Here is a 26,365-nt window from a genome sequence, read left to right as displayed (position 1 = left end):
ATAACTTTCAGATATTTGACTTTGAGATGGTGGAGATTTGTAGCTCAGGTTGATGATTTTGATGGATCTTTGTTCTCTGAGCTGGATGGTTTGGTTGTGGAGCTTTCATCGTCCTTCTGAACGACATTTTCAGGACAAAAGTGAAGTGTTCGAATTTCTCCACATGTGGTTCACAGCTTGTCCTGTACACCTTGATGTTGATTGGTTCTTGTTGACCTTAAATCTGTCATTGTTTACTTCTTTGTTTTGGTTGTATCTCCCATTGGTTTGACTTTTGTTCCTATGTTTTTGCACAATCTTCCTGATCGGTTGATAAATTAACTTGATTTCAATGTGCTTGTTTATTGCTGATTGACCTGAGTGCCAAGCTTCTAAAAATTCTCTAGTGTGTTGGAATTGTCTCTATCCAAAATCTCCACACTTCAGTCAAATGTGTGCTCGCAGTTGTCCACGTGCATTGATATAAGTGAAGACATGTCATAGCGTTTGACTGCTAATTGATGTTCATGTAGGCGGAGATGAAGAGGGCGTCCGCTTCATTTAGACCTATGAATTATTACCATACATATTACTGTTCCTAAATTATATTCAATTAATTGATGATTGTCTTTCACGTTCACAGCCACATTTGGCTTGATCTTGTACAAATATTATTTTCTAATTTATGATGTGATCCGTCTGTCTGGTGTATGAACCTAGCATGCTTGAAACAAATGATTCGCGTAGCAGAAGCTGTAATTGGTGTTCTGGACTCAACTGGAAGGGCTAGGTGGACAAGGAACCAATAAGACGCTAGGCTACTCATACTAGTCGAACGTCATTGATTTGGTACAGTGTTAAGATTAGAAAAGTAGTATTTCGATTGTTGGATAATTCATGTGATAAAAAGCCGGACATGGAGTCACTAACGAATTAGCATATGGCCTTCTTTATTTTTTAAATTCAAAACAATATGCGTGCTTTATAATACAATATCAGGAAATGAGACTCGCGATCAATCCTCAGATTTCAACGCTTTGGAACAGACGCTTATGAAGTTTTAAAGATTTCATAACCTTTGAACAAAATTTAAGTCTGCTAACCCTTTTTTCTCCTGGAATCGAGGCAGTTATTGATTATCAGATAAAATCTGCAAGTTGACAACAAATGACCTGAATGAGCTCTTTAAATATGCAACGTTGACTGATTCCTATCCATTATTGATGTATTGGTTTAGACGTAAATTATCCGCTTCCTGGATCACACTACATTTTCAAATAAGTGTATTCATGTATGAACTTCATCGAGTCAATATTTAGATACTCACTAACAGACGCAAATCAAGTCTATATTTGCATAACCAACAACAGGATTTCAGATTACAACATACTAGTACCAGTTATACTCAGAATGATAAAATTATAGTGAGTGGTGATAATCGAGTAATTACTTAATTTGTGATATAGCGGGCGGATAGACATATTCGCGCAAGCTATCACTATTAAGATAATAAGACTGGCGACCGAGTTTATACTACCGTTAGACTGGATACACGAATGACCCTCAATACAGAGACTAGATCACGTTACATCAGATACAACTCATGACCAAAATATAGAACCACTGTATGAACTAGATAATACTCTGTCCCACACAGTTATAAGTAGTCACTCATCCCTCAAATGCCCTGGTACAGCCGAGAGTGGGGAGGGCTCGCCCTCGAAATGCTCTCACATACGTATACAGCATCTGCCAGGGAAATCCTACTCTCTGCCTTCTCGTGGCGCTGGTGTTGTTTACGAAATTGAGAGAATGAAAAGCGAATGTCCAGTGCTTTAACCGGGTTGGTGAGTCCACCAATAGTGCACATGGGCTCCAGTACCCTGAAGGAACAAATGGCGTGTAAATCAATTGTTGGTCACCGGCTACCATGAGACTGCATCTCCTCACAAGGCTCCACTGCCATGCGGATCAGACCTTTAGGTCGTAGGCTCCGGGTGTGGTCCCCTAAGAAAACCACTTGCTTCAGTCTGGGTACCGGTGCAGTATCACAACGCACACACAATTCAAATGAGATGACAATTTTCTGTGTGGCGCATATATATCTGGTTCCTCCTTGTACCAATATATATGTGTTCAAATAAATAAACAAATAAGTCACTCGGTGAGTCCGGAGTAGAAATCATATACTTAATAGTCAGTAGGCCGAGTGGCTGTTTGCCCATGCTCGATAGCTAACACATTTACTGTTTTACGCATCATTTTCGCTACTAAGTGATGTTTATTAGAAACGTTTTGGCCTGACTTGGTATCTAGACTGGAGTCCTTTGGTAAAAATGTCTGTCCATATCTACCATCAAAAATTCTTGGAGGATGGCTGGTACAAGAAAGACATAAAATAAATTCAATTAGTAATGGATAGGTCCTCAAACAATGCACACAAGATAATCTTGATAAAAGTTAAAAACACCAAACTTATCAAGCAGATGTTGAATAGATCTAACTTATATGGGGTCAATGTAAAGAAACGAATTAAATCACCAATGTATACGTTGATCTATTTTATTAACTATTTCAACAGTAGGTGATATATCAACAACATGAGCAATAAATAAATTTTTCTGAACTGAGGCAATTTAGGAGAGAAAATTAATTTTTGCAGTTATGATTTATATTATACTGAGTTACAATATTGTAAAAAGCTTCAATTGACTCAGGATTTCAACTTTGAAAATACTTAAATTTCTATAAAACCTCTTCTGAAATAAATATTGGTACAAAGGGGCACCAGATATATATACGCCATAAAATCTCAGTTGATTAGTGTGAGGGCTGTGATACTGCTCAGGTGCCCAAACTGAAGCAGATATTTCACTGAACCTTGATGTTTTCGATATTCATCTTATATTATAATTATTTATACGTAATTAGCAATCATCAAAAAAGAATATGCACATAAAGATTCCTATTTTTTTTACAGGTTTATCCTATCTTCTTACTAGTTGGGGTGGGTAGAGAATGTTGCGGGGTATACCATTCAAAAGTAGTTGAAAGGGTACAGTTACTGGGTCAATATTTTCCAATTGAGTAGTCAAGTGTAGGTTATAAAAGTAACGATTGATTCTCATCTGATCCGACATACAGAACGATCAATAATAAACTGATGGTTAGTAATTACTTATGGCTGAGTGAAGATTGCTAGATGATCGTATTTGGCATCTATTAATAAGGAACGCCGTTAGTGGTGCGAATTTTATATTCCAATGAACTATACTATGGTGAATAATTAATCTAACTATACTTGGAGTATGGTACTCTTCTTAATAGAGATAGGATATGGATATTAAATATTTCTGTCATACAACCCTAACCCTTACTAAAATCTCCACATAACTCCTGCTGATAAGTCGCCATAGTTCATTTATCAATTTGGAACCCTAAGTAAAGTATGGTACCATGTAGACATGGTATATAACATAGGCGTAGTAATGAAAGCAAGAAATAAATGTTTAAAAAGACAAAACCCCATTCTATTTGGTAGTAATGAATACATTCAGTGAGATACAACCCCACGAGCGCAGAAAACTTATACAATACACAACAAAACTACATAGTAGGAAGAAAAAAATAATCAATTACACTACCAGTAAGTCAAAAGGAACGTGATCATAAGCAAAGTAAAACAGTTAACCGCAGAAAAATAATATAGATAACTACAAAACTAATATCAGAATGTTTAATGGTGTAAAACATTTCAGGCTACAGAACATATATATTTGCAGAAGAGAGAAAGAGAGAGATAAATGATATAATGGAGTACTTATTGTTTCTGAAAAGAAAGTAACTAGCTGTCACTTATTAAAAATAAGTCACTCCAGTAGTAACCTCATATGGTAACCCCATGGTAATTTATAAAAAGTTAGCATCACAGAAAACAGCTGACAAATATCACAGTTATATATACTTCATGATAAATTTATTGCATCATGCTGTATAACAGGTTTTTGGTTATTACCATAATATTCATCATTTTCCCGAATATTATTTATTTCATACCGACGTTGTTCATCCTCCATATGTGCACAATATGAATAGATACCATACAATACACGTAATACAGCATTGCTATCGCCTGCAACAATTTCTTCAGGTTTTGCTGGAGGTTCAACCATACCAGCTGCTTGAATAAGTTCAAAGGCTAGTTTAATATTTGATATACACAATTCTTCTGTTGTTGGTGTTGGATGATATGCATGAAATGGTACAAAATAACCGTCAATAAGACCCATTAATAGAATAAGTAAGACACCATCTCTAAACTAATGATCAAAGAATGAATAAAATAGAAACATTTCCATTAGCTAAGTATAAAGATAAAGAAAATAGATTTTACAAAATTGTGCAACTCGAAAACCAGCTAGAGGCCCGTACAACACCTTAAGTTAAATTTATTAGATCAAAGATAGATGTACCATCTAAATGAAAAAAACAACAACTTGGGTGTAGACCCACTATATTGGTTGATTAATTTGATAATGTAAATAAGTAGTAATAAAAACTTACAGTTTATTGTTTATGATTTTGTTATGCTAAAATGGTTGATCAATACCAACATGACTATCTGATGAAATGGTCGAGTGAATTAACAGTTAGACAAGCTTGTCATCAACTTATTGAACCATTTGCTACGAAATAAAACGATTACTTGATCATGAAAGGTGCAACTAACATAAAGTGACTGTGAATCATATGCGAGGTTGAAAACGAAGATTATCAGAAAGTTGAAATAATGAATTGGTTATCGTGTCAATTGAGTAAATCTTCAATAAGTTGTTACATATTGGTAAATTTATTGTGATGAGTGTCTATAAAACATGATAGTAGGCAGATCCAACGAAAAACCATTACATTGTAAAACAACTTGCCAAAATTTGGAGAGTGGTAGGTTTCTGAAAATATCAGTCAGTCACAATGTAGAACCTGTACGTATGTGCATCGGTTCAAGTTGTCATACCCCATTAACACAGAGACAAATTTGTCAGGGCAAATCTCACAATAGTAGAGGTAGTAACAGTATCAGTGGTAATAGAAAAGACTAGGCATCGAATATACGACTCAAACAGAAAATATGAACTAGCAAAATATAAACAAAATTAAGTTTGAGGAATGTAGAGTTTCAGGATATGGGGTAAGACAAAACAGAGATGCACCTGTGCCATTCCAAACGATTTTGAGCCGTGTCATTCAAAGTCTAATCATTGGTTACGATAATCACTGGGACCACAATCAGGCAATCTATACCTATTAACATGGTTAAGTTCAATTGTCAGAGACTTCATATACTGGTGCCATGTTTTGGTTTGGTCGCTCCTAGCTGCTGCATCAGAAAACATCACCCGTCGAGGTAGGGGGTGGTTGGACATACATAACACATGTCCCAACCACCTCAGTTGATGAAGGTTTACTACCTCATCAATAAGTTTTTCATCCTTATCTGGTACTGTATTCCTAACCCAGAGATTGCTTACTCCGTGGTTGCAAAATACACGGACAATGCTTTGTAGACACGTATAATCAAATGTCAGTGAACTACAAATATCCTCTACTCTTAATGACAATGTTTCACATGCACAAAATATAACGCAGCAAATTGTTGCATAGTAAACCCGCGGAGGTTCCACCTAGGGGGGGTTGGAAAGCCCTTGTTTCGAACCAATGGTGCACATGTGCTGTAGGATCCGGAGAGAACAAATGGCGTATGAACCAATTGTTGGTCACCAGCTCAATGAGACTGAATTTCCTTACGTTGCTCCACTGCTTTGTGGATTAGACCTTTAGGTCGAAGGATCCGGGTGTTCCCCCTCTAAGAAAACCACCTGCTTCAGTCTGGGCACCCGAGCAGAATCACAGCACACACACAAATAAAATGAAATGACGATAATTACTGAAAATACAATTTTCGCCTCCATTAAAAGTAATTTTTCTACATACTAAGTCACTTATCTACTCTCCTTTATTTACACTTTGTGTATCCTTATTTTTCAACTTATACAGCAGCTCGCCTATGGTGGAAACTCTGTTCTGTCTAGACGATCTCGAGTCATTAACTGGTCGGAAATCGAATGCTACCACCTATTACAAATACTGACAGTCTTTCTGAAACCACGTATACCATTCAAACAGGGTCCCTCCAACGCTCGCATACTAATGCAGATCGAACAGAAGATAGGGTCTGGTGTGTCTTTAAAAAATCTTAATATCGACGTCTGTTGTCTATCCAAGACCCATATTCACGACTTGAGTGAAGTACTACAAACTCGCTCTCCATCTGCCGCTTCAAAAAGGTTGTTTTACATGCGTCTACCAGGGGACTCTATGGCATCTCCGTCTGGTTTTGCTGACCTTGGTGACGCACTGAGCGCTAGAACTGAGGCAGCCCTAATCGATTGGATCCCCATTAACAGTCGGTTGTGTACTGTTAGATCAGAAAGTTCCATCAAAGTGAGAAGAAATCGATATGAGAAACGATATCTTTTCGTCATCTCCGTTTACGATTCGAAAGATTGCAGCCTGGATGCGATCAAGGATGAATTTTACCCCCAGTTAACTGTTCTACAGAAAGTGCGTTCAACAGATATTGTAGTACTAGCTGGAGACTTCAATGCTCAGGTCAGGCGTCTAGGTACAGAAGAGAGTCGTTGAGGTGGCCGATAGGGACTTGTTGGTCGCAGGACAGATAACGGAGACCGTCTACTGAAACTGTGAACAGACCACAACCTATTTCTGGCTAGCACTAACTACCGGCACAGTCCTCGCCAATGTGCCACCTGGTGTCCTTCCTCTGCATCCCAAGCCTGGACTCAGATTGATCACGTCGCGACCAGCTACCGCTGGCGTGGTTGTGTACAAGACTGCTGCATTTTTAGAGTACCTATCTGGACTCTGATTATGCCCTTGTTTGCGCTAATCTTACCTTACTTTTCAGTGATCAACAAATTCATCGTCCTTAACAGAACAATGTCAGTAAATTGGTTAAGTCAGACAGAGCCAATGAGAGTTAGGCTTTGAACACCTTTTATAGACAGTGTGACTTAAGCGGGTGCACATTTTATGGAACTACTTCTTACACTCATCACATTGCATTTCTTCTTCTACAGGGAATAAGCAATATGGTTGTTCACACTTGTGAGCAGAGCCGATTATCTTAAAAATTAACTAAAATGGTAGACAAAATTGATATGAAAGAAAAATCTCAAACCTTGATCAAATAAATCAAGTCAAATTCGACCAGGAATGCTTTAATGCAATAAATACACAAAAGCAACATCAAAACACACAAGTACAAATAAATTCAATTCAAGTGTGAACAGTAGTATTTATGCGTAATTTACGATCAAAACAGTGAATTTAACTCAACTAGAAACAATGCCACTATTTATTTTAAACAGCGAGCGTACTGGACTCTGAGACGGAATATTTTTCAAAATCTATCTAAGGATTGCCAGAATTTTCTGAATGGTAAATTTAAGACTTAATATGCTACGCAGTGAAATCAATGTAGAGTATTAGTAACGTTTTTAAACCTCGGTGCCTAACGAATAATAGAGATATAATTCAAACCCCTTCCTTAAAGGCTTAACACATTTGATTGACTTTTCTACAACTACTGTTATCAAGATGTGCATACGAACCACGTAAGAATGACAGATAATAGTATTTTATTCCAAAACTAAGAGAGAAGTGTGCCTGAAGATTTAGTTTATTAGGTAATAAAATTGCAAAGAAATAGAACTCCTTCGTTTTGTACCTTTAACCTGCTTAATATATTCATCGTCCTACGGCAAGAAGCAAACGTATCAGATTAGGTAGATAATGTATTAGTTTAACAAAAGATATTTAAATCTAAGGCGGCCTGCTTGAATATCTGGGCTACCTGTTCCTGCCACCTCGATATTCCAACAAGTTTTATGTTTAGTTGTTTATTTTAACAGATCATTATGTCAATTAATTGCATAACCTAATCAGGTGCGTTTGCGAATAGTTTACGACCTTCCGCTGTACAAGTTATAAAAATGTACAATCGGAGACATTGTAATGGCTGGCAATATGCATTGAACGGTTGAATATTATTCAGATGTCGACTTTTGAAATGCTAATATCTACCTGTGGATCATTCAACATTTATCATCAGGATCGACGAAGAAGTAAGAAACGGAAACTCGTTGAAATACTTTGTGCTGAGAATTCTATGTTGTACCAAAAATATAATATTGAATAAAGCTAATAACAAATGAAATAACTGAAATTCTTTACTAGTTCTATACTTATGTTAAGCAAACTGATAGTTGAATCTTTCCTTCTGTTTAATTAAAATCTATCTTGTCTTAAGGCTTTATAATCCAATAGTTCAAACTGAGAAAGAGACATAAAAAGCTTGAGGAATATCACTTATTGCCATAATAGATGATTATTCTCTATAAAGTCGAAAATAGCTAGTGTAGGATGTTGTTAAGGATACTTGTGTCTTAATATCTTGAGTGAAGTAAAGGCCATGTCAATATACCTTCACACACACCTCGGTTGTTATCTCAGTTAGTCCAGATATCATTTCACTGTTGCCACTATTACTCCTGGGTGTAGAGAATACAACTCTTCTGAAGTATAATAAATGCGTCGAAATTTTTAGACTTGTTTATAAGATGGATTAGTTGATCTACATTCTATGTTCAAAGGCTGTCAATAATTCGATAGATATTTCGTAACTTTTGAAGCTTGTAACGAATAAAAGACGATATTTATGTGCCCAGTCAGACATAGTTTCCTCTTTAGATATTCGGTAAGAACTAAAACAGAGATAATTTAATTTTTAAATGACTAACCAAAGCAACAAGATCACATTCGAATTCACTAACGGAGTACTTTACTTCAAAAAAGAATTCTCAGTGAGTTTTAAGAAGTATGCAGTAGAACCAGTGTCGGTTGAAAGGAAAAAAACATGAAGGTGAAGAATACCAATGTATATGAGGCTGACCTTAGACGTCTAACGATAGTATTGTTTAGCTGATCAAAAGGTTAGTGAGAGGAAGCTTTAATCTTTTACCCATATACTAATCAAAATGCTCGTAAATCGTGTGGTTTCCGAAACTGTATATATCAGTTTTATTTCAACAAAATTACTACAAAACGTCAAACTACAGATCGACTCACATGAACTACAGTGAAAGTTTATAAGTTGAATACATATCTCGACTTGGTAGATAAGATATATGTGCATCCATTGGTTTGGTCTTTTGAAGCCATCGTAATAAGGAGAAACAAAAACGAGCATCTACATCAAGCAAACCAGGTAACACGCTATGACCAACACTGGGGAAGTAGGCTTTAGGGTTATTATATGTCAATAGTACCTAAAAAACCAACCCAAACTGACATTATTTTAGTGAGATGAATTAAAATACTAAAAGATTTGAGCAGTAATTCATGCAAAAAACTTACATCTTTGGAGAGATCACTAACATGAAAGCCAACTTGTTCCAAATGTGTATTGATAAAAGTAAGAACTGCTTGCAAAACCATATGATGTTCTGATATGGCGTCAAGAGGACTGCTGGCTTGAAGTGTAAAACAGTAATTAATTAATAAGCTTATATTAGTCGAAGAAGCAATGTTATCTAGCTCTCAACATTTATTCATCTGGTATTTTTACTTACGAGAAAAACACTAACCAACTTTAAGTAACAGAAAGATAAATGAATGAATAAAACGATATCGAAATCAGCAATCACATTAAGATTTGTTTATTCAATGAGTTACGTCAGTTAGTCATTATCAAGGTTGAACCTTTTGCGAATGTGCATTATCACATATTACAACTCACGTTGGCACAGAGAGAACAAATCAACACTCCGAGTATAAGATAGAAAACAATACCGAAAGCAATGGAAACTAAACAAGACAAAAACAGTTCAATGAGAAGACTGAGTTGATCTTATAATTTTTTCAGATTTAGAGGAACGACAACAGTCAATACAATTGTGTCACTATGACCAATTTCGTGTCATGTCACCCAGTTTCCAACATGGTTCAAACCAATAGCCAATTAGTTTATGGAAAAGTCACAAATTGATTTTCGCACATGTATCTTCGTTCCAATCAATTAGCATGTCAGATAACATCGTATGTTAAGGAAAGGTAATCATGGGGAGCACGAGTTGAATTATTTTATTCCATGAATGATAATATCCTGAACGCCCCCAAATGCCCTGGTACGGCCGAGAGTGGGGAGAGTTTACTCTCCCTCTCGAAATGCTCTCACATGGCCAGCGAATATATAGCCTCTGCCAAGGAAGTCCTACTCACTGCCTTCTCGTGGCACCGGTGTTGTTTACGAAAGTGAGAGAACGAAAAGCGAATGTCCGGCGCTTTAACCGGGTTGGTGGACACGGAGGGTCCACCTAGGGGAGTTGGAAAACCCTGATTCCAAACCAATGGTGCACATGGGCTCCAGTATCCTGATGGAATGAATGGCGGACGAACCTGTCATTGGTCAACGGCTACCATGGGACTGCATCTCTTCACGATGCTCCACTGCCTTGTGAATCAGACCTTTTGGTCAAAGGCTCGGGGTGTGGCCCCCTAAGAAACCCACCTGCTTCGGTTTGGGCACCCGGGCAGTATCACAGCCCACACACACACAAATAGTGTGGCGCATATGTACCTGGTGCCCTTTTGTACCAATATATATGTGTTTAAATAAATAAATAAAAATAAATATCCTGAACGCCATATTTTAAAACAAGATAAAGAATATCAACCAAACAAATGAGATATTTAACAGGACAGTGGTATCACAGAGAATAAGTAAACGAAGAACAAAATCTTAAGAATTAAGGATGTTTCGGATTCAATCACTATAGGACAAGGATATAAGCCGGTAGAATATGTTTCAGCTACTTCTTATACTCTTTCATTAGTATATATATTAGTACTGGTATACAAACGCGGAAATGATTTCTAAGACATGTCAACTTTTAAAGTAGGACATAATGAATACTTGTTTTTTCAATGTTCTAAAGAAATGAACAACACGGTAAAGACCTAAATTCCATGCTTAATTCCACACACTAATATGTTTAAGAAAATCCCTGAAACTTAAACTGGCAACATCCAGTTTAGATCCTAAGTTTCTTAGTTATCTTGGATTTTTCAACTCCGCAAATTTATAATTTTCTTTTCAATTCGTGTCATCTATGCCTAATATTTTCCACTATCACCGACACTCTTACAACTTACATTGTTATGGCATTTCTCTGTTCTAATGCGGTGTGGCAACTTGAACCGATGCATATGTGGTTTTAAGTGGCGAATGAATAGTAGGGTGGTAGTTCATTTGAAGGCATAGCTTTAGATATATTTATTTTTCATCAAGTTGATTAAAACATCTAAATCCTCAATTAATTAACGCTATGGTCATAACAACTTCGAGTCATCAAACTATTTACGGTCGAAGGTGTAACACTATAGGAAATTCGGTAAATAAATCGTTTGTTTTAGAAACACAATATGATAAAAGTGATTTATTTTAAAGATGCACCAAAATATCCATTGTAACTCGAACACATGTTGGCAGTTACTTCTAATTTAATTTCAGGACAATCAGGTGAGATCATTATCATTAAATTCACTAACATATAATTATTGCATATTCATTTGAAAAAAAATGCTAACAATTAGTAAAATGAAATTCCATTAATAGCTTATGAATACAATGTAATATGAAACAACTAACCAGATAATGTTTCTGTGAATTCAGTGATGTATTCCCTTTCGTAACGATACTCCAATTTACCATTTAATTTGCGAGCGATTATGACGGTAAGAAAAATACCTGGTTGAAAACGCATTTCTGGTTTAAATTGACGAGCAATAGCAACTAGTAGGCGCAGAATAGCAACCAAGTCTTTCTGATGAATACGTTCGGCAGTCCATCGTTGACTGGCCCAACTTTCTGATACATGAAGTATTTCGTTGACAGTTTGCAATACACCCTAAAAATCAGTTAATTAATATTGCTAAAGTTACACGCAAGCGTTGAAGCTGTCCGATTTCAGACTGAGTTAACTCAGGATGATCTAGCTTTATCTTCGCTAGTTTTTCAACTAACTTTTGCAGAAGTTGACCATCATATAAGTCTTCTTGAATATCTCTCACGAGAATTCGATGTTCTGATAGTTCGTTGTTAATCCATGCCAATAATTTGTCCAGTAAATTTTTAACACTTTCAGAATTCTATGAAAGTTTTAAAATAATTTAAATAAGGCCATAAACACACTTGTGAAGACTTTTCAATAAAAGAACGCTCTTGTCCTTCTTCTAATTGATATTGTTTGGGATCGTCAGTTGTTAAAGCACTAACTGCCATTTCGATAGCTTGACGACTTTCTTTATTGAGTTCTTCAACTTCTAGGCGAGCTTTTCTTTTACGCTTGAAAGTGTCCAACTTTGAAAGAATAGAATCGTGACTTTTTAATCCTGCCATAGTAGTCATTATAATTCAAGCTGAATCCACTTAAGAATAAAGCAGAAGGACGAATAATTATGAAGTGCGACAAATTAACTGAAAATATTACTTCACTGCAAGAACACAACAATTGTATGGCCTAAATAAATAAAAAACTCCAGAACATCTTTTTTGCAAAACAAATCGACAATGATTCTTGAAAATTTAGTATGTTAGAGACACGTTATAACACTTAACAAGGATAAACTAGAGGCCTTTACAAAAAGCGTATTGAGATGCAGTTGGTTATACACGACATGGAACCTGCCAGAAGTGCATCGGTTCAGTTGCTATATCTCATTAGGCCGCCAAGGTAGAAACAGTATCAGAAGAAACTGGGTATATAAAAAAGATTTGAGATTTTTTTGACCTGGGTTCTAAGTGACATGAAGATTAAACGCGCCCATGCCACTACAAACGACTCTGAGTAGCATCACTCAGAGTCTTTAATCATTGGTTACGATAATTGCGCGGACCCCAGACGCGTAGTCCACACCTATTTACATGGCTTTGTCTGACTGTTTTCAAGTTGTTCCTCGGGCTCTGCAGATACGCTTACAGGTTGCGAAGTCTACTTCTACTCCGGTTTCCTATTCAAGTTCTCAAAGAAGAAATATCCTTCCACGATGTGGATAATGGAGAGGCAGCAACTGCCTCTGTCTCTAACGGCACTTGGCACCACTTTTTCGTGATTGAATATCTTCGTCACATTTTGATATTTTTTTCTGTCCTCACTATTATCCTTCTACCATGATTTTATCACTATGCGCCATCAATGCCAACAAATTGAGTTCAAGAAACGTTATTCCTAACCCGAAACCGCGTTTTAGATTACATGTTTGAGCTACGTTGTAACCTTGTGTCAAATAGGAAAACAAGCTTCCTGAGCTAAGACTCCAGAATATCTTGCTCTTGATGTATATTCGCCCAGAAACAAGCATACAGGAACCGATTGTGGTCATTCACTTGACTGAATCCTGTCAATATAGAAAACGAGTACGTGTCTGGGGACATGACTGCTACCTTTTGTGGCCTTGCTGGCATAGGTTTAAAACAGAACAGGTTCTTCTGAGCTGGATTCCGATGGATAGTCGCTTATGCACTATCCGACTAAACGGTACAGTAAGAACTCGGAGCGGTAGAGACACACATTGTTATCTCCGTCTACGCTCCCACTAACTGCAGTTCATATGAGGTAAAAGATGGATTTGACACGACGTTTTTCTCCCTCCTATGAAAAGCCAAACGCTCAAGTGTAGTAATAGTGGCAAGTGGTTTTGATGGCTAATTAGGTTGTCAAAACGTAAGTGGAAGGCACTATCCTAAGATACTTAAGTATCTTCAGTTAAGTTTATTGATAGTGTTTCGGTATGAAGATTTTTTACCGGAGTTTCTATTCGCAGGATTATTCAAGTAATTAGGTGTGACATCACTGTATGCAGGTAAAGTATTAAGCTTGGGTGTTAGCTGATTAACTAGTTAATACGCGCTGTTGTATCGCTAATGAAAAAAACTGTATTCACAAAGCAGCGAGGCTTGAAACGAAAATGTAAAAACAAGGTGTGAGCAGCAGATTGACAATGAAAGCATCATATATGTAACCCATGAAGTCCAGATTTCCATAGGTTCGGATCTACTCTGAAAGTACTTTGTAAGTAGTAATGTGAAGATCTGGAGCAGGAAAAAACAATTAAGCCGCAAACTTAGCAAACACATGCAATACAGTAACGCTAAACAATTTAACCACTGGAAAACAGTTAGCAATAATACAATGGTAAGACTAAGACAACATAACAACCAAAACTAAGGGTAGGTGGCGTAAGATTTTGAATGACATACGAATCAAGTGGTTCAGTCTTCAGTAATTAGGATAGGAGGTCTATTGACCTATTTTAGTCCTTGCAGTTTGTTACACTGTGGAGGTTCAATCTCGTTTCGAATATATCAACAGAAGGCACTGATATTAAGTGTTCTGGCAGAGAATTCCAGTAATTCACTACTCGATGCGAGAAACGAAACTCCAGACGTAGACGATTTGATCTCGGTTTTAAGACTTTCTTCGAATATCATCTCAAATGATCAGTCCTAGAAGGGAGGAAAAGATAGGACATGTTAGCAACAATGTCATCGTTCAGGATACTATATACCAATATTAGACCACCCTGTAGTCTACGGTAAGATAACGGAAATAAGTTGCGCTGTCTCAGTCTGTCTTCATAAGCTAGGCCAGATAGACCTTTTATCAGTTCAGTTCCCTGCAGTTGGACTCATTTCAGCATATCCGCCTAATATTTGAAACAAGGACTCGCTGCTTGAATCCTATATGCCAGACGCGGTCGCACGAAAGTCGGGTATAATAATCTGAACATTTCCTTATCCAAACACCGAAAAGATCTACGAATAGATCATAATACCCTATAGCCTTTTGCAGCGGCAGCATTACAGTGGCTGGTTGTTTTGAGACCATTGCTTAGTATTGTAGTGTGCGTTACTGATATCCACACAAGTAGTATGTGGTTATGGTCGGGCATTGAATGTATTTCAGTAGATCGATAATGGGAGAACGAGAACGGCACGCAATTGGTACGAAAATGCATAAAAAGTTATAATCAGAGACTATGGAGGGATATTTGCAGAAGAAACAGTCAAATTGAGACAATTGACCGTTATTTTGCGAATTAATTGTTTACTGTATGGTTTTCATATTTTATTGACATATTCTGTAATGTTGTGCTAAAATATCTTCGGTTGTCCCCACACGTGTTCTCGTTCATCACATTTGGTGTCGATGCCATCCGGGAGAAAGAAGTGTGCTGTTCTGAGGACGCCGCTGCGGGCCTGGAGTCGAAGTGCAAGTTGGGGCAGTCTGATGCGGAGAGGTGACGTTCACTACAGTATGACTCCTAAATTTTTATAGTTTTTTACTTTGGGTAACACATATCCACATATTGTGTAGTGATACGAATCATCGTAGTTATTTAATTGCATCACAACACTTTTATTAGGGTTTACTTTTAGTGACCACCCATTCATCCATGCCACTAATGAGTTAAGATCTTCCTGTAAAACTATTCTGTCTGACATACTATATGTGGGTCTCTAAATCTTAATGTCATCGGCGAATACTAGGACGAATGACTTAGCTATAGCTGGTAATTCATTTATATAAAGTAAAAAGAGAACAGGACCTAAAATCGTGCCTTGGGGGACGCCACTTTTACTGGTTCCCATGATGAGAGAGCCCCATTTACTCTTACCCTTTGTCTCCTTTCATGAAGAAAGTCACTTATCCAGTCTATGACTGCATAATGAATTCCAAAACTTTCTAGTTTTAATTTAAGACCAGAATGGGAAACCTTATCAAAGGCTTTACTTAGATCTATGAAAATGACATCTACAGGAATATTGCGATCTTTTGCCTCATCCCAATCTTCTCGTGCAATGAGATTTGTCAAACGTGATAGACCTTTTCGAAAACCATGTTGTTCCTTTGACAAAAGATCATGTCTTTCCACGTAGTTAATAACAGCCATCCTAATAATTTTTTTCCATGAGTTTTACAACTGCACTAGTTAAGATGACGGGTCGATAGTTACTAACTAAATCTATACTCCCAGCCTTATACACCGGACTAATTATCGCGTCTTTCCAGTCTCTGGGCAATCTGGACTGCCGCAGGAACATATCAAACAGTAGTGTTAAAGGTTTAGCAATTACATCTGATAGGGCTTTTATAATTCCAGGATGAATATCATCAGAATCACTAGACTTATCAGGTTTCAGATGCTGAAGTAGGCTTAAAACAGTTTCTTTTTTAATAACTACAAGGCCCATCAACAAGCCGCCACAATCACAATGAATAGGTGGTCGTTCCTCATTATTGATAGGGAAAACGTTCCTGAAATATTCTGATAAAGTTTCAACTTTTTTGATATCATTTCTTGCCAAAATTAACGGATGTTCTTGTACCAAAAGTGATGGGATTCCATCACTTCTCTGAGTTTTCCTCTTTATGTACGAGAATAACCGTTCTCCACTATATTTACAATCTGTTACGTCTTGTAAGTTGAACGCTATATTCAGATCCTAAGCTATTCTGATAACCCCAGGCTAGAACTAGTCAGCGACTTGAACACCAGGGAGAAGACTCGAGTATGAGAGAAAACACTTTACTGCAAGGTTCATTCATGTACAGAAAATACAGGGATTTTATAGTAATTAAGAGACCTTGAGTTTACATAGTAACAGTGTGTAAATCAGCCAATCAGGATCTCGTTATTTTAGTAACGTAACTTCACACAACTTCTAATTAATCGCTGATTGGTTGGGGCTGTTTATGAGCCTCTGGAGGCTCTGTTAGAGTTCTCTGGAGGCCGACTCAACACAATCGGTATCCAATTGTTATTCATATGGCCGTCTAGTCTTACTAATTAACGCTTTAGAAGTATTTCTAATCTTACAATACCTGGATCTGTAGTTATCTAAGCCAGTAGAGATGGACATATTCTAGCGCTTTTTCCCACATCTAAGAAGTTTCTTGACCTGTTTATTTATCCATGGTGGACTATTATTCGGTCTACGTGTTACCAAGTATGGTGTGAACGGGGACGTGACTGCACTAAACTTGCCTTTGAATATAGACCATACCTCTTCAACTGATGAGCTGGTATCTACTGACCAATCTTTCTTAGCAGCACACTCCTGAATGGCTGATATGTTAGTTCTCCATATGTTTGGGCGAGGCTCAATCTGATCGTATATCATGTCGCTAGCTCTAAACGTGAATGATAAAACAGCGTGATCGCTATTTACTAACGGGGGAAGAATATTTTGTTTGGCAATATCCTCAGTCTCATAAGTGATTACCAAGTCCAACAGAAAACCTTGGTTTACACCGAAACATGTAGGTTTGGATACATGCTGTACTAATGCATGCTCCATTAGCGTCACCAGGAACCTACTGTCAAAGGAGTTTATAGATCCCTTCGTGGTCATCTCAATCCGATTAATGTCAGTTGCATTAAAGTCTCTCAATATCAAGCATATGTTACTTGCAATCCGTAGCCGAATGTGCTCTAAAATAAGGTCATCGGCTAAGGAGATTGGGCTGCGAAGGATGACACCGAGTATAAATGTACAACAACCGATAGTGAGCTCATAGCTAATGACTTCACTAGTTCCACTATCATGGGATTCGCAAACGGGGGAGCGGATATTTATATTATTGGCTATATACTGAAGGACGCCACCTCCTTTCCTGCATCCATGTCTACCACTTCTTAAACAATGGTATCCGGATAATTCTGGGGTAATATCGAAGTTATGGACTAACCAAGTTTCCGTCACAGCTACAATGAGCGGTCTTAATTTGTCCACTAACGCTCCTAGTTCGTAGAATTTATGTCTTAGACTACGAGCGTCGGCATATAAAACTCCTGGGGAGAATGACCTATCCACACAGGCCCTGGTAGCATTCGCTTCCAAGACCTGACTATTCGAAAACCCACTAATCGGAGATTTTCCTAACCGTTTTGTCGACTGATTTCTGTTATAACGTATAGATTTCTGGCCTCTTAATATATATGTATATGTCCAATGATACAGAAAATACGTACGAACAGTATTGGGTGCTATTCGGTCCTTCCTATCTGCCTAGCCCAGCCCGTTAGTCCAGAACACAAATAACAGCCTCAGCAATATGAATCATTATTCACAAGCATACTGGGTTATATATACTAACCAAACAGACCACATATATCAAAAATAGAAAAATAACATTTGTACAGTAATTGGCCAATGTGGCTGTAGCTAGGGGGAAAGTAATCAATAATAACAGTTCCAAGGTCAAAATAAAGGTTATGATAGGAGGAACACGGAAACGATTAGGTCACTTATTTAACAACTATCCAATAGGGAATAGGCATATTATATTTGTCCATAAATAGACCTCAGATTTATGATTCATAATTCGCCAGGGGATATAACAATTTCTAGTTCAGCTAGTGCCGTATTCCTCTTTATTCCATCTTCAACAGACCTATCCGGCCTAAATAGGAATAATATATTTGTAAAATCTCAGAGATTTTACAAATATATTATTCCTATTTATTGTCTTTCATCAACTCGGCGCTCAAATACTGTGAAACTATTCGCTCTAATTTAGACGAGAGTCCTTATATACTATCCGGCCTAATTTGAATGTCAGAATTGCCGTGACTTCGAGTGCTACTATACGGAAGATGACGTTGTTTCTCCGACCCTAGGGAGACCTTAAGGAGTCATTTTACCTATTCTAACCATTTTTTGAACTGGACACCTTTAAAGTTATCTGATAATATGCTGTGGATGTATTCTACGAGCCTCTCCAAATCATGGGCGTGTCTAATTTTTGAATCTGGATCGCTCGACTCTGATAATTTACTCACAATAATATTTGATGAGATTAAGTTCTTCTCAGTCACGCTAAGTTGTTGTTCTGCCTTACTATCAGTGTTTGGCAGCGCATTGTGTGACTCAGAATGCGAGTTCTCCAATGACTTGCCAACCCACTGCGTATTATCTTCAGTTTTTTTCTTTTCGTCCGTACTGGTATCCATTTTTCATAATTCAGGACAGCCACATCTGGGACGGTGACGGTTTTATCCGGGTCCTCAATTTCCACTGAAGATGCATGATATTCATGTCAATATCAAGTGGTAATTTACTCCTCATTAGTTGTAACGGAATTTTCACTTTGCCTTTATTCACCGTAGGTTGTTTAACGCGTCTTGTAACAGCATTTACAACACTGACACAGTTTTCACTGTCAGTACTTGTGTCACTAATGCAACCACTATCGTTCTTTTTACGGGTCAAATCTAATAGGCTCATAGCCTACTGGATTAATATCGTCTTGTTTGTACAGCAGAACATGCATAGCCAGTGCGAGTTAGGCGTAGAGCATCTCTTATATGCAGCAGGACTAAGACGGGTATACATCTTGTGGCACCACATTTTACACTCATCACACTGCATCCCTTCATCCACAAGGAATGAACGATTCGGCTGTTCACATTTGTAAGCACTGCCAACCATTGTAATTAGATTAGGGTTAGAAATACAATATGATCACAATAGTAACACCAGTGTCAGAGTTTATGAGAAAGAAGGCACCACGAGACAAAGTTTTCAACAAAATTTCAAACCTTGGCCGAAATAATTCAAGGTAAAGTAGACCAAGAATGCTTTTCGATGCAACAATAGTCACAACAAGTACGAAATTACTGTCCTTTTTGAAACACGCGGTCAACATTAATGCAGAAGACCTACAGAGCTATATTTTTGGGGATATATTTACCGCTACGCTCCCATAATGAACCGTCATAATTGGTACTTCTTTTTTGCCTCCTGAGTGAAGGCTCAATGTTCGCTTTACCTTATTCTATAGTAAAAGCGACAACATAAGTGGCTACTTCTCAATCATATTTCATACCAATTACAAAAGCTTTTTCTATTAACATTTGGAAAGCGATAATAGTCATTTTTGTCATAAAACCATAATGAATAAAGCATAAATCATTTGATTTATCATTGATAGTTACTGGAATTGTCTGTTAATAGTTTGTTTAGCTACACCAGAAGACATGTACTGATTTGTGCAGACTTTCGTATTTGGCGAAATTATCAGGATGAACATAGGGATTCCAATGGCTTGGAATAGGGTTTTCGTACTCGCAGTGTTGCTTTGTAAGTCCATTGAACTTATTCGTAATCTGTTTTCAACTAAATTCTGAATTTTTTCATCACGTTTGATTGATATGGTTGTGATGTCAAATTGACACATTTTAAAGATCGAACTTTTATATCCCCTGAAATCCTTTTACAGTTGCCTGTAATTGTCTAGTTTTTTCCCGCATTTTGAAACTCTGTTGGACTTTTTTCAAGAAGTTAAGTGTGATATTTGTTCTATCCATATGATCAAAGAGCATTTTTAATCACTGTTTATATATATATATATATATATATATATATATATATATATATGCGCACTTCGCATGAAAACTAAACAAAAGATCTGACACTTTCCAAGTGTTTTTTACGTCGTTGACGTTTAGCCGTCACGGTTTTACCCTTATGATTTGTATCATGTTGGAAAGTACGTCCTTTACACGAGCATAATAGTCTGGTCAAACCACTTCTTTCGCTGGATATAATCTACCTAGCTCGGCAGACGAAAGAAAAGTTCAGTCGATATTCCCTTCAGCCAGGCCATTCAACTTCGTATGAAGTCATTCTATATTTTCGCAGTCTACAGGTATGTACATCTTGCAGTTCAACAATGCTTGTGACTGTCAGTAAACCTACGATAAATGTTTTCAAGTAAAGGAGATTGGTGGACAGCTGCTGCATGCGGAACTGGACGGAAATTATCATTCCAGTTCATCAGAAAATTTAAATGCCAGCCAGCGTTGTGGAGTCCTCCAGAGATTTCAAACGTTCACATGCCGATAATGATTGCAGCCAGCCTACATATAATCCGCATGGTAGAACCGATAGTGAAGGTCCTTCCAACGCTTCTGTTACACTCACCATGTCAATTCTTCCCTATCTCCTCAAGGTGTTCTGGTTTATATTTCCCTAGAAATGTTTACACAAGCAGGAATACTGCTCGCTGACTTCATGCACTAATGTCATAGCTTAAACCTTATATCTTTTTCACTTACTTCTTACCATATAGCTCTTCAGTTGTAATGAACGAGGGTTAATACTCTTTATTCTCAATGTTGCGAAGATCCTGTGTTCCTTTAAATGTATCGAAATAGGATTACGGTACTACGTTTTGTGGTTGAAGACATTGGTAGTTCACTACACAGTGCTAGAAGGTCAGCTTCAAAAGTGAACGATTTGACCCTAGTTTTTTAACTTTTAGAAGGTGTGTTTTTAGGTAATCGTTCCCATGGTGTGAATTTGCGGTATTGTTTAAACTTTTCAGTACTTAAAGTGGGTCATAAGTATTTAGAGTTTATGCTTACCAGTATTCGCTGGATAGTTACATTAAAATATTTGTTTCAGCTTCTGGAATTTGTCTAGCATGTAATATTATAGGGAGCTTTATATGTTCCCTCTTTATACGAAAGGGAGCTAGATGGAGTGGCTTATAAATAACTTATGGAATAGCAGAAGGCTAAGCCGGGTAATAGCCCGTAGACAAATTCAATTGCAGTTGAAACCGCAGGAGACATTGTGTGACAAGACTAAGTTATTGACAATAATTTGAACAGTCATTATTGGACTGTAGATTTCCTCAATAACCTGCGTAAGATCTTGTATGAATGATATAAAAAGAAATTCTTCAGTGAGTTATGTGGAACTGATGCTTTTTTGAGTATTCTATTCATAACATTTTTTGCTTACTTTTTTGGTCCAAATTAATTCACAACTTTCACTTTTCATCTAATAGTATTCCGTTCTAATTATTTGAACCATTCTAATCTTTCTTACTAAGCAATTCGTTCATGAAGGATACCTGGGTACATTTTGATAACCTCTTCTGTTATAATCTATCTTTTAGAATGTCTATATATAATTAAGGTTTTATGTGTACCGAAATATTTTTTAGATGTTTTCTATTTATACTCCTGACTAGCCAGAAGTTAATTTATTACTTCAATGTACTGAGTATTTCTATGTGTAAACAGAAACCGTTCCAACTGATGTTCTAGTTTAATATTGAGAATATTTTACCAGACTTATATCATTTTTAATAACGCATGTCATATAATTTATGTGGAAGAAACCTCTATTCATCATTTATCATGCAAGATTGACTAACTGCCAGTGTGAGTTTGATTGCTGGTTGGAAATGCCCCTTACAATAAAGGACTTGGGCGATCACAGGAATATGTTCTATTATTTTTACTTCGTTTAGTTTTTTAATGATTGCTTACATTTAGATCTATTGGTAAAGTGCTGAAATTTTATCTATTATAATTTTGTGACATTACCATTGTTTAAGAATATTATATGTTTCTACATTTGTGTACATGGAATCAGGTTACTAGCAAGAGTCCATTAGCGTATTCTTAGTTGTGTCTGTATGTTCAACTAGTGAATCAATATCTGAGACTAAGTTTGGTTTCTAAGTCTAGTTATCCTCTGACTGTTTACTTGTTTCGATACTTTTGAAGGTCAGAGGTCACCTCATAAATTACCTTCATGATCTTTTCATTGCAGTTGACAAACCACAGCTCTAAAATCAAAATTAACTTACAAAACGGGAAAATAAGTACTAAATGTGCTCGTCGCCTATTTGCTTTTAATAAATTAAACAAATCAGTTAAAAGGCTTAGTTGACCATGAAACTTAATATGAGGATAGAAAAGCTGTATTAATCCAATTAATGAAGTTTTAAGGTTTCGTTAAATGGAATGGCTAATATTTACAGAACACGTGCTAAACATTGCGTAAATTAGTTTGCGGTGCGTAATTGAATATGAACAGGTGAAACGTAATCAAATAGAAATATGACATCTGCTTACGAAGTATTTGCTTGGTTTTCAGAGATGTGTTAACAATCGTGGACCTTTATATTAGGAGCAAAAAAAGCTAACTTGTAATCAGAGATTTTTTTATATGGCTCAAAGTCGTAGTCATGAAGACTTACTCGTTTCTTTCTGCTTCATATCTTGAGGTTTAGCCTCATTTCATGCTTACTCCTCGTTCTTATTCTTTTTCTAAATATTCATTTTCTGTGTTTTTTTGAAATGCCACTTAACGTACGATTTTTTAATCCCTTATTTTTCACTTTGTTTATTTATCGCCTCTGAATCAATGCGAATTGTGGCAATTTAGATGGATGCAAATTTTGTATTAAATGTTGATCAGTTTATGACTGACTGACTGGCTGATTAGCTTAGGAAGTCAAAGTGAAGAAAATTTAACGAAACTCGATGTTTATTTTTTATTCTTGCTTTTTGTAAATTTTTACATAGGAAAGATTACATTTGTGGTAATCATGTTACATTATCAATAGTCGCTTACACTGATATACTTAATTTCTGTGCATTCTTTAAGTGTTACCTAAGTATCATTGTAATATGGTGATTTTTTTGAAGTCCTTAGATGGTATACAATGTCTTCTATCTTAGTAACTCATTTTACTGTTTACCCTTGGTACTTGAATCTAGTGTTGTCATCATTTTAACTGCATAACTATTATCCTGCAAATCTCTCTAAATCATCTATTTAGAAATTAGTAGTAATCTGACTTATTTAAGATCGTATGAATATATGCCTATAAACATATCGTATCACTATATTTCATGCTTGTTTTGACCACCATATAAGAATGACAGATTGCTTTTATCGACTATGAATAGAGATACTGTTGTCACAATATAATGTCAACAATATGTGCGTAAGAATGTTTTCACTAGCTTATAAAATATCTAGAACAAGCGCGTGATTTATATTGTTATATTTGTAGTAATTTGACATTATTACGTGCTTTAATCCAACTAAATTGTTTTATAGATTATAATTTATATTTAGCGACAGGTCATCAGTTGTTTTTCTAGTTGATATATTTTTATGTATGTGTAATTCTATTAGCATCAAAGTAGCAGAATATATCTAGTCGACTGACATAACCATTCGGAAATCACGTATCCTATATAGTGATATTGAGAGAATCTTATTCTAACCTAAATCATTGTTGAAGCATACAAAAATTAACCCTACCACAACGAACACGGTCTTGATGTAATCGATATTAATGAAAATAAAATTAAAATCAGACCATTATACATCAATTATTCTCAAGACATTCTAATCAAATGTATAGTTTGTAGAGGCACATAGTACGTAGTTATCAATCGGCAATTAACTGTTATATTATTGTTATCAGTGTTCAGAGGCTGGATGGAATATTTTACATACAAGATGATAAGTTTATTGAATCTGTTTAGCCCTGTTTCTGTCAATAAGTTTATATATATTTTTTGAAGCTTTCACTTGCATCCTCTATAGATATTTTTCATACGTGAGGTTGCTATTTGGATAAACTATTAACTTGGTGATTTTTCTGAAATATAGCTTACTGTTTGACAATTTTTATGTTATTCATTATCTATCGTATTTAGCTAACTTTATTAGGACTCATCAAGTCGTTCATTCTCTTGTCAGTTACTCAAGGTTTATTAGTATTTTAATTTTAGGGAATTTAAAATGATAAAAAGGATGTGAAACGAAATAAAACTTAAAGTAACATAATTAAATAGCTAACTGTGAAATAAGCGAAGTCAAGAGGCAATTAAATGGACAGAAAAATAAGATATTTAATGTATCGTGTTCTCAACAGAGAATTTATTTCTAAAGTCATAAATTAGTAAGCGGAATTTGTGGATAAGTTATGAATGCACACTCGTTTTTACTTAACTGCGCAATTAGAAGTAGATAAGTGTTAAGATATGAAAATATCAAGTGAATTATACGTTGCTTACCTGCTCTGAAAGTTCTATCAGGCTTTAAGATAAAACAGTTTGTGGTTGATTAATGATCAATGACTATTTTTAAAACCAGACTAGTCTTAAAAGGTATACTTTGTTCTCGAATTCCTGATTGTCGGTTCAGTAATGGACGTTTCGATTACTAAAAAGCATCTAACCCCTTTTTATTTTTTGGTATTGAGATTTAAGATCTAGTTTAGTGACAAACATAACATTTAGTTCTATAGGTTTCTGCTACCTACCTCTAAAATTTGAACCACTTTTCTATTATTAGTTATAGTTTTTATCAAAGCATTTCTGTTATTGAATGTTACTCTTTGTCTTGAAATACTTTACTTGAACATTTTGTTCCCAACAATCCTACTCATGCTTGTACAGTTCATCTCAGTTAATTGATATGGTGAAGTCATGTGTAGTTAAGTTTATATTTATTTGGTCTAGTCTACCAAATATCTAGAGTGAAATATAAACTGACACGAGTGTTGGTAATTTTATTTTGTAAGTAACTTAGTTTCTAAAAAAATGTCAAGCTGGATTCTCATGAATCACAAAACAATGATTGATTTTTCCCACCTTCGTTCCATGATGAGTACTGATTTATATATCTGAGTTGGTTTTCTTATTACAGAAAACTTTTGTGAGATCTGACAGTTTACTGTGTATGATAACACGTAATTATCCAGATACAGTTATGAAAGATAGTTTTTTACCAACGTTAGTAGGTGTAGAAAATGCTTGTGATGACACGAATCTGTTTGATCCAGTATTTTTTAGGGTCTTAAGTATATACCAAGTACAGTTGTAATTCTAGTGCTGTATTTGTCTGATTTTAGTGTTTTTGGTTTATATTTGAAATATTTGTAGAATGTTTTGGGTTATACCGATAGAGAACTAATTGTTCTCCTTAAACTAGACACTACTTGGTCTTGGTTGCTAGAAAAAACTGCGCAAATAACATTAAGCTTATAAAAATGACAAAATTTTCGGAGAATGAAACCTAGCCATGAAAGTACAATCCACGAAGTAATTTTTATTTATGATCTTATACTTTAGGTATTCTTGACCATGATTGACCGCACTAATGAAGATATATTAATTCTTTGTTTTTCCTTTGAAAGCAGTATAATTGTCCATTGTTTACTATTCCTCCCGCATCATTTTCATGTTTCTAGATTTCAATCACTGTCGGTAATATCATTTTTTCTTCCATACTTTTCTTTTTGTCGCTTTCTTCTTCTTATGCTGATGTCAATGGTGGGAACTTGAACTAAAGTAAACTTTTATAAAGTCTTACTTTATTTTTATTTTCCTCTGTCTAAATTTTTTTGAATGTACACTCTCC

At 36.1% G+C, this 26,365-nt stretch overlaps 1 protein-coding gene across 1 annotated transcript; it reads right to left on the bottom strand.

Annotated features, from left to right (window-relative positions):
• Positions 1-3,490: 3,490 nt before the first annotated feature.
• Smp_171530 (beta-parvin-related) lies at positions 3,491-12,526 on the bottom strand (the record flags this gene model as incomplete). Its single annotated transcript, XM_018791504.1, has 5 exons — positions 3,491-4,298; positions 9,475-9,590; positions 11,768-12,026; positions 12,061-12,267; positions 12,311-12,526. The coding sequence occupies 5 exons, from the start codon at positions 12,524-12,526 to the stop codon at positions 3,945-3,947; spliced, it is 1,152 nt and encodes a 383-aa protein (XP_018645313.1). The 3' UTR covers positions 3,491-3,944.
• Positions 12,527-26,365: the final 13,839 nt, after the last annotated feature.

This window comes from Schistosoma mansoni (assembly GCF_000237925.1).
Source record: "Schistosoma mansoni, WGS project CABG00000000 data, chromosome 2 unplaced supercontig 0193, strain Puerto Rico, whole genome shotgun sequence".
NCBI lineage: Eukaryota > Metazoa > Platyhelminthes > Trematoda > Strigeidida > Schistosomatidae > Schistosoma > Schistosoma mansoni.
Note: the sequence above shows the minus strand (reverse complement) of the source record. Positions and strands in the feature narration are given on the sequence as shown.